This window comes from Colossoma macropomum, unplaced genomic scaffold, assembly GCF_904425465.1.
Source record: "Colossoma macropomum unplaced genomic scaffold, Colossoma_macropomum, whole genome shotgun sequence".
In the NCBI taxonomy this organism is placed as follows: domain Eukaryota; kingdom Metazoa; phylum Chordata; class Actinopteri; order Characiformes; family Serrasalmidae; genus Colossoma; species Colossoma macropomum.
This window is the reverse complement of record NW_023494795.1, coordinates 7,350,487-7,360,254: the sequence shown is the minus strand read 5'-3', so window position 1 is coordinate 7,360,254 and position 9,768 is coordinate 7,350,487. Positions and strand designations below refer to the sequence as shown.

The following is a 9,768-nucleotide window of genomic DNA, read 5'->3' as shown; positions in this document are numbered from 1 at the left end:
TGGCATGTGTTGGGTCCACTGGTCCGCCTAAACACGTCATTAACCATTATGCTGTTTGGTGACCATTTTCAGTCCTTCATGGACGTCATGTACCCCCACGATGATCGGGTTTTTCAGCAGGATAATGCACTGTACCATCGGGCCCAAGTTGTCCAGAATTGGTCCGTGGAGTATTCTGGAGAGTTGTGACAAATGATTTGGCCTGCATGTTTGCCCTACTTGAGCATTTATGGGATGTGATGGAGAGGTCCATTCGCATGAGAGATCCTGCACCTACAAATACCATGGTTGCTGGGATTTCTGCACAATAATATTTCCTCTCCCATGACTTTTGGCATGTCAGTGTACATAGACACATCAGTGGACCCAGTGGTCCAGTGGATTGGACCCAGCACTTGAGATCAAAATCTGTAGCAAAGCCAATTAACATGTCAGCAAAAAAATGATACTCTTTCAATGACATACATGAACGAGTTATGCACAACTTCTGTAGCAGTCCCGTCTTGCAGTTTATACAATCACATGCATTTATGGAGATGACTTAGCTGAAGGCAGCTTATATTATCAAAGGCGGAGACCACAGAGCGAGATATCACATCAGAAAGATAATCATTTTAAATATTTTAATAGATTTTTAATTTTATTTCATGTCTGAGTGGTGAAACTTTCATTAGACAAAACTACGAGTTTTGTCTAATGAAAGAAGCAGACATGGTTACTTTTTTCACAAACAGAGATGCCGTAAGTAAATTAAGAATGTATTCCTTGGCTTCTTCTTTCATTGGACAAAACTCATCTTTACTTAAAACTATTTTAATTTTCAAATTAAACTCCATTGAGTAAAAGTTTCTCCTGAAAAAATATATCAGAGTGAATGTGCTCAATCAAGTCAACAGTTTTGCTTTCTGCGCTACAAGGGCCCTGGATTTGAACCCGCTGTTACAACCTTGAGGATCTGTCACGTCCATCTGACCAGGGCTGAAAATTGCATTTCTAAAGCTTCTTTTCCAAAATTCATAATTAACTCCATAATTGATCTATACGGATATGTGTTACTTGACTGAGTGATGAGATAGTCTCCAAGCATAACATCTACTTGTGAAAACAGAGATGCTATAGGATAGTTTACAACCCTGACCTTAGTATCATTAGCTATGTTGGATCCATTAGGGTTTGTAATATTATACCTTAGATGTAAAAAGGTGTTGTTCAAGACTAGGTAATCTGCACCGTTGCCGGCCACATGAAACTCCAAGGGACCATTATCAGTCACGGCTAACAGTGGCGGTATTTCAACATAAGTATACTTTTCAATACTCATTCGAGTGTAAGGTAGTGTAAAAATATCTAGTTCCTGACTTGGTGCATTCAGCGGAAAGACCATGGCATTAGAAAATGTTCAACGTCCTTTGTTTGATAGAGGAGGAAGAAGAATGCCTGTCTCTTCATTTGTTCTTTTTCACTCAGACCTTACCCTTGGTGATCTTATGTTTTTAATTTGAAAATACAATCCACCTCCCAGGAGGCAACCTAGTGTTCTTGTTCGCCACGAGTTCTGACCCATGCTGCTTTTGCATTTGAGTCTTGGTGATGATGTTACCACATCACTTATGCTGCCACTGTTTTTAATTGAGGTTTTACGATAGATTTACCCCTTTTAATAATTGGGGACTGCCATCCTAAAAAGTGATAAAAATTCTTTCCCTTGGTCAGTTTGCAGTTTTGTAGGAACTCTCCCTTCCTTTAGAATGGATTCAAAAGCTTTGGTCACCTCAACTCCTGACTTGTTTCATAATACACGTACCCAAGCATATTTGGATAAAATATCTATACAAGTTAACTTAAATTTCATAGTCATTATTCTCTGATAAGTTGGTCACCCATGTTTTTCAGAAAAACTCTGTTTCTTTTATATTTCACAGAAACAGGTTTATGGAGAGTGTATGCATCCTGAGCTGCTAACCAGCTTTTGATGTAATTATCATTTACCCTTTTACCTATTTCCTCAACAATAGCTCTTTGCAAACTCTCAATCCCTCCATAAGACCCTGGGTCAGATGGTGTATAATATATATGTTTCAACAACTGCTCAGTCATTTTGGTGCGCCTCTGTAATAATGAACAAAAACAAGTGTGAAGTCAACATTTTATTGTTACAAATCTCATGACATGAAATAGATTTACTTTATTGTCTATTAAAAAAAGAAAACAAACAGTCAATTGTTTTTCCAACATCGACATTTTCCTTATTCATGATCTTTAAAACACACACATTGGCTACATAGGTTAAGATGCACAAAAAATGACTGAATTTACGTTCAGCCGATATTTCAAAAGTGATATAAAACATGACATATATTCATGCAATGGATGTGAACCATTTACAGCAGCACAGAGCAGATCCAATTTATGTTTGAACATCGTACAAACTCCATTTTCTTTTCTAGTTTTAAAATAAACTGTGTGTAGGTCTACATATAATTGGCTTGAAAAACATTTTTATCATTAACTCTCAGTTCAATTAGAGCAGAGCAGAGATGTAACCTGTACCTTCAGATGCTTCTTGGAGAGGTTAGCGATGGTGGAGCTGAGATTACCCATGTGTATAAGGTGGGTCAGTTGGATCCAGAGAGCAATGAAAGTTTCAGTAGTCAACAGATATGTTTGTTCACATGTTCGCTGTAAACCTGTGTAGTTTTGTCTTTGATCTCTTTCAGAGCCACCTTGAGTTTGATCTCACAAATTGCACACGATTGTTTCAGCAATGGCTTGGATTTTTTCCAGAGATGGTATGGATGAGATTCCGACCAACTTTAGAGCTCTGGCTAAAGTGTATTTTAGCCAAGATTTATACAGTTTCATCAACAGTCTTTTAGCGTTGATGTGTAGATAATAGTCGTCAGGATCATACAAACATGTATGCTGATGCTGACTAGGGTGGTCAATGGCGCATCCATTGCATTTTTCTCTCATATCTCTTTCAATTTTTCTTTTCAGCAGATCACTGGTCACAGCATGGATGATGGAAAGCACAGTCATACATATACATCTATCAAATTCATCAGATGCTTTCGGATGAGTCAATCCTGTAAAAGGGTTATCCATGTTCAGAACATAAGAGTACATGTTTATGAGTTCATAGGGAGTTTTTCCTTGCCACTGTCGCCACTGGCTTGCTCATGGGGGCTCGGACCCGGATTTCTTTCTGTAATGCTGATTTCCTTGTAAAGCTGCTTTGTGACAACACCTGTTGTAAAAAGCGCTATATAAATAAACTTTACTTACTTACTTACTTTCTAGTTCGTGAGTCATTTCAGCAGATGATCTGTTGTCACTATGAGTACAAAAACTTTTGTGAGTTTGGCTTTATTCAGTACGTGATGGGGTTTGTGACATCACTCCACTTGTGATTTCTCCCCCAGTTTCTTTCACAAACATAATCTCAGTGTCCACAGCAACATTTCTTGCAATTGGATAGCTGTTGTTGGTTTCAAAATAATAATTCAAACTCATTTTAAGTTCTTCCATGCTTTTAATTTGTTCCAGCTCATCAAACAATCTTTTAAGTGCATTTTATATATTCTTCATGCAGTATTCTAACTCTTTCCAATCATCCCATTTTACGATCACGTGGGAATCTTTTCCAATAAATCCCATGTCCGGTGCCAAACGCTTGTGGCTGCACAGCATAGATAGGCATATGTTGTGCATACCATCAGCATTTCTTTTGGTATGGAGAGCAAAAGTGTGTAAAAATGGATGGCCTAAAGGTTTCCAGGGTACTATGAGTATCTAGTAATTGGGCTCAAACTCTACACATCTGTAGTTCATGTAAGAGTATAAATCACCACAGCATTTCTTGAAACTGCTCCAACCATTCCGATGAATTTCCCTGTGGTATCCGTGAAACTCTCTGTCGGAGTGCTGAAGAGGGTAACGCTGTAATTTTGTTTGTGAAAAACAAACCCAAAGTAACTCCCATTCGATAGTCATACATGAAACTTGTCTGACTCATTGAGTCGCAAAGTCAATCTAGACAAAGCTGTCGCCAGCTTTTTTGGTGCATCCAGGATTATTGGTTCTTAGCTTCATCTACATCTTTTGAAACACTAACTCTTAAATACTCTTGCTCACAGTGTAATGGGTAGAGGGGAGGAGTGTGATCCTATGTATACTCATGAAAACAAACATCTGATTGGCTGGCATCTTTTGAACTTTAGCAGGAAAATTTAAATCGATATTAGTGTCATAGCATCTCAAAATGGCTAAACAAAAATGTGTGAGGGGATGGGGATATCTAGATTAAAAAAAACTGTTGAGGGTGCAGGTGAGTAAGTTGTTATCTGTTCAAAACAGACAACAGAAGGGTCAGTTTTCAGGAAACGGTTGTGTGTGGGATGGGAATTGAAGTTGGGACCTTGGGGGTGGAAGGTCCAGGAAGGGACTTACAGCAAATACACTCTTCTGATTAGTTGAGGGGTGGGGTTTTGTGCCTGTGAGGGCATGACATACTCTGATTGGTCGCTGATATTTCTCTCTTCTATGACTTTTGGTTAAAATCTTAACTTTTTAATGTCAGAGGGATTATTATTATTATTGTAAGTATTTATTTATTTAACTATTAATTAATTCATTCATTTGTTCATTTTTCAGTCATTCATTCATTCGTTCAAGATATGCCCTCATCTTTTTTATGGAGTTACTGAGTTATTGAGGATTTGTTCATGACCATGTCTCCAAAAGCAAATATGAAAGACACAGAAGCTCACAAAAGCTACAATCAACAGTTCTTCATACCTCTGTTATGCTTTGATTTGGTAAGTAACCTACATAACCAACAATGTCATTTTTTTAAAGCTTCCTATAAAGTAACCAAAATAAATAACAGAAACATTAATTTGGATCACACAATCTCACAGTTCCCAGGCTCACCCAGAATCCAGCATAGAGAGGCTGAGTGAATGTGGTGTGGACTGTGTGTAGGAGGGTCATTGTGTCAGAGACGCTGTAGAAGGACAGAGTTCCTGCACTGTGATCCACATACATTCCTATTCTGGAGGATGATGAGGCTGAGATCTCAGTGTGAATGTTGTTGTGATAGAAAGAGAGAGAGGGAGAACACTGCAGACTCCAGGACTGACTGTTGTGTCCAAACTTAGACTCATAACCCCGTCCTTTCCTTCTGATCCCTTTATATGAGACTGATATGAACAACCCCCAACCTCTACAACTGCTCCACTCAACCTCCCAGTAACAGCGTCCACTCACACTCTCCTTACTCAACACCTGAGACCAGCTGTCAAATCTCCCTGGATGATCAGAGTAAAGCTGGTGTCCCCCACTGTACGTCACCACTCTGTTCTCCTCAGACAGACTGAGGTTCTGATTTACGGTGTTGGGATCCAGAGTCAGCTGACAGAAATCTAACAAAGAGAAAAAGAAATACAAACATTTAAAGGTCAAAAAATTAGAACATTCATATTTAAGTAAGCATTTACAAATGAATCTGTGCATGTATTTGTGTGAGTGTGTGTGTGTGTGTGTGTGAGAGTGTGTGTGTGTGTGTGTATTGTGTACATACACTTTAGAAAATCTTTTCTGATTTTTGGCTCTGAGGGTAAAATCCTCGTAGGTGCTGCAGCTGTGGAGACACACACACCAAATCATCCAACAGAAAAAAAAAGAATAAGACAATGCATGAAAGGTTTTTCAAAATTAACTTGTTAATTATTGGACATGATTAATACATACAATTCCATAAAAAGGTTCAAATGCCATATTTTTCAAATTTCTTTAATTTATGTCAAAATGGTTATTCACTTTCAGTATCAGAAAAACGGATACTGTGTTAACTGTAACATACCCATGCCATTAACATGCCATGGCAGATATCATGAGTTGTCATGTCAGATTGTGTTCAGTAATTCATTAGTGTTTCTATTACTCTTCATTGTAATATTTGATGTAATGTCACATACTAATTACTGTGTAATCTAGTCAGCTGCCATCACATCAAACACTTTGCAATCTGTTAAGACAGTTAACAGCAATGATAACATGCCAGTTATGTTACTGTCTGTTGTGACAACTAACAACTGCATATCACATCTGCTATACCATGTTTATGACATGAGTATGTCAGTGTTATTATGTAATGCAGCTGGGCTCAATCAAAGTGTTGCCACTTTCTGTATGTGTCTCTCTTGTTCCTTTGTGTGTGAGTAACCATGTCTGGCCAATATCAGTTTTTTAATTGTACGCAAAAAATAAATAGAATATTTGAACTACCAGGCTAATGAAAACATTCAAAACTACATAAGTAGAGGGCAGCAAAAACAGTAACAGATATATATTCCGTCATTTCCATGAAGATTATACTCACTTGTCCTTTGTCTATGCTGGAAAATATTTTTATCCACACGTTCCACATCAGCAAAGCTCTTTTTAGTGTGTGGTGGAATTTGGCTAAATTCCTGCTTGCAGAATTCCTCTAGTCTCTCTTTCAGATCAGAGAGAGATTTCCTCACTCCATCAAATGTGAGATGTTGATGGACAGTGATGCTGGGTGAGTCCTCAGATCCAGAAGAGACACAAAGAGACTGGAAACACTACAGAGAGAAACACAAGTCACAGAGATAACAATGCACAAGAGAAGAGTCGTAGACCAACTTAGACCTGACAACTTTTCCTTTAATTGATAATTTGCTGTTATGTATTGGGTCCTGCATGAATTGAGTAACAAATAAAGAACAATTGTTGTAAGTTTGTGTTTTTTCTTTAAAGTTTAAGTTCTATGTGACTATGTAGGAAGAAGGTGCACACAAAGTGCACAGAAATGTTTACAGAAACATGCAGACTGCCAATCGGAATGTCATTGACAACTTTCTTCAAGTTGTAGGTATGTTGGCGTAAAACTAATAGACAGTCTATGTATCTCTCTATGTAACTAGAAATCATTAAGTAACACACGTTTAGTATTAGTGAGACATTTGTATTATTTGTACTCTGCCATAATTAACTGTATTTCAGTTCTGTAGATCAGTCAGTGATTGTTACCTGGAGGAAATGGATGTGATCCTCTGTGTGTGAAAGCTGCTCCAGCTCAGTGTCTCTCCTCTTTAGATCAGCAATCTCCTGCTCCAGTTGCTCCAGGAGTTCTTCAGCTCCACTCAGTTCAGCCTCCTCCTGAGCTCTGATCAGCTCTGTTACCTCAGAGCGCTTTTTCTCAATGGAGCGGATCAGCTCAGTAAAGATCCGCTCACTGTCCTCCACTGCTGCCTGTGCAGAGCTCTGTTACAACACACACACAAGATGGAGCTCCATTTACACATCATTCACTCTCTCACTGGGACTCTAAATGACTCACTGTCCACATTGTGGCTGTGTAGGATCTCTAAGTGTCCAACACTGGACTCCTCACTACTCACCTTAAGAGTCTTCACAGCCTGTTTCACCTCCTGCAGCTTCTTCTCTTTCTCCTGGAGTCTCTGCTGAGATTTAACCTGTATCTCCTCTAGCTGATTCTGAGGAAAAGTTTTTATGAAGTTAGGCTATTTGTGAATTTTGACATACAAGTAGGCCCATGCATAGACATTTTGGGGGCAGGGGCTCAATGGGAAAAAGACAAGCTAAATGTGAATAAAACCTAATTTAGTTCATAGCATATTGCAATAATTCTTATTAATACAGACAGTGAAATCAGATTTTCAGAAGAAACTAAATGCCATGTTAAGAGTCTGCAAAGCAGTGTAAAACACTAACATTATAGATTTGGATCCCAACCGCAGGTGAATAAAGCTACAACATTACATTCACACTCTACCATCGCTCCCAAACCCTGATCCTGGAGATCTACCTTCAGACTTTAGCTCCAACCCTAATCAACTGCACCTGATCCATCTAATTATTGCCTTTAGGAGTCCTTAATTAGCTCAATGAGGTGTGTTACAGGTGGGTTGGAGGTGAAACCTGCAGGAAGGTAGATCTTAAGGAGGAGGACTGGTGACCACTGTACTACACTATGAAACTGCAATTATTCAGGGTGTTATGACTGTATTTTAGAGTTTATTGCTGTTTTTATCATAATTAAACTTCATTTAGCAGGTCATTTCTGCCCCTGCCTATCAACATTGCATATTGTTGTTGTTCAAATTAACTGCATTGTGAAATGTGATGCCAAAGTTATCAGTGTTTTATTGTTGACATTTCTTGCATAGTTGTGATCTGTGTCAGGTAGGAGTTAACTGTGGGGAAATCTCCACAGGCAGCTGAGGTTTGACCTGGAATGTATGTTGGAAGATAAGAGCTGGCTAATGAAATGTTGCTTGACTGGTTTAACTCTTTTAGTACAACCAATGTGTCAGACAAGTTGTACCACTTTCTTAAACACAAGTGTCACTTAAGCCATTTCACTACAGTTTAAATTCCATACCTGAATAATCCAACTTACATAAGAAAAACTGATTAAGCATAAAGCCATTCTATTCATTTTCATGTTCTCACCTGTTTCTTGGATCGTTCTGCTGCAGCTGCAACTGTATCATGACCTTTGTGTTCATGCATCATGCACAAATAACAGATGCATGTTTGGTCAGTACGACAGTAGATCTTCATCACTTCATCATGTTGAGAGCAGATCTTGTCTTGCAGCTGTTTGGAGGCTTTGATCAGCCGGTGCTTCTTAAAGGCAGGAGACTGATAGTGAGGTTTAAGATGAGTTTCACAATAAGAAGCCAGACACACCAAACAGGACTTGATGGCTTTGCGTTTTCTCCCAGTGCAGGAATCACACTCCACATCTCCAGGTCCAGCGTAACAGTGAGAAACAACTTCGAGTTTCTTCTTCACTTCCTCCACCACTTCAGCCAGCATGTTGTTTCTGCGTAGAACAGGCCTTGGACTGAAGGTCTCTCTGCAGTGGGGGCAGCTGTAGACCCCCCTCTGATCACCCTGATCCCAGCAGCCATTAATACACACCATACAGAAACTGTGTCCACAGGGAATAGCCACTGGATCCTTCAGCAGATCCAGACAGACTGGACAGCTGAACTGGTCCTGAGCTACTGAAATACTGGCCTCTTCCATTTTTCTGCACTCACAAACTGAGAGAGCAGCTCTCTGAGATCAGTTTCGTTTGCTTGGAATGAAATGAGCAGCAAAGTGGGAGTGGTTATTTGTGAAAAATTTTGATTGGGCAGCTCTCCTAAAGATATATATCAAGTTGAAGAGGCTTTATTGTCATTTAAGCTATATAGCAAGTACACAGCGAAACAAAACAGCATTCCTCCAAGACCATGGTGCAACAAAAGGACATAAGTGCAAAACAATACCATGTACACAGTGCAGACAATAAATATGAGAATTCTGAAAAGTACTGAGAATATGTAGATTGTGCAAAGCAGGATGTAACATGCTATGACATATTAGCAGCTAGCCTGGGATATATGAGCATAGCGGTCACTGAGGTAGCAACCAGAACAGCAATGGAATACATTATTGGTTGATACAGTATTCTAGCAGCCATTATTGTTCAAGAAATAAAATGTGCAAAAATGCAAGTAGTCAGATATATGAATTTTATTAAGTGAAGTATTCACTTAATAATCAAGTCAATTCAGTCAATGGAAACTGAGTAATCTGATGGCTTGTGGAAAAAATGTCTGTGAGGGTCCGAATGCTGTGGTACCTTCTTCTGGATGGCAGAAGATAGAACAGTTTGCGTGAGGGGTGTGTGGGTGGGTCTACAATGTTGGTGGCTTTTCGGATGCA

The 9,768-nt window shown here is 39.1% G+C and overlaps 2 protein-coding genes across 2 annotated transcripts in view; both read right to left on the bottom strand.

The window, feature by feature from the left end:
- The window catches only part of LOC118815297 (tripartite motif-containing protein 16-like), a 42,984-nt gene extending 33,927 nt beyond the window's left edge, over positions 1 to 9,057 (bottom strand). The window contains exon 1 of the mRNA XM_036581325.1: positions 8,977 to 9,057. The gene's annotated coding sequence lies outside the window, so the exon portion shown is untranslated. The remainder of the gene's footprint in view (positions 1 to 8,976) is intronic.
- Positions 4,642 to 9,096, bottom strand: LOC118815318 (tripartite motif-containing protein 16-like). The gene is made up of 6 exons (XM_036581355.1): positions 8,503 to 9,096; positions 7,428 to 7,523; positions 7,057 to 7,290; positions 6,440 to 6,608; positions 5,582 to 5,641; positions 4,642 to 5,423 (listed from the first exon to the last, which is right to left on the bottom strand). Exons 1-6 carry the CDS (start codon positions 9,082 to 9,084, stop codon positions 4,894 to 4,896), a joined length of 1,671 nt encoding a protein of 556 aa, XP_036437248.1. The 5' UTR covers positions 9,085 to 9,096; the 3' UTR covers positions 4,642 to 4,893.
- Between the last annotated feature and the right edge of the window lie 672 nt (positions 9,097 to 9,768).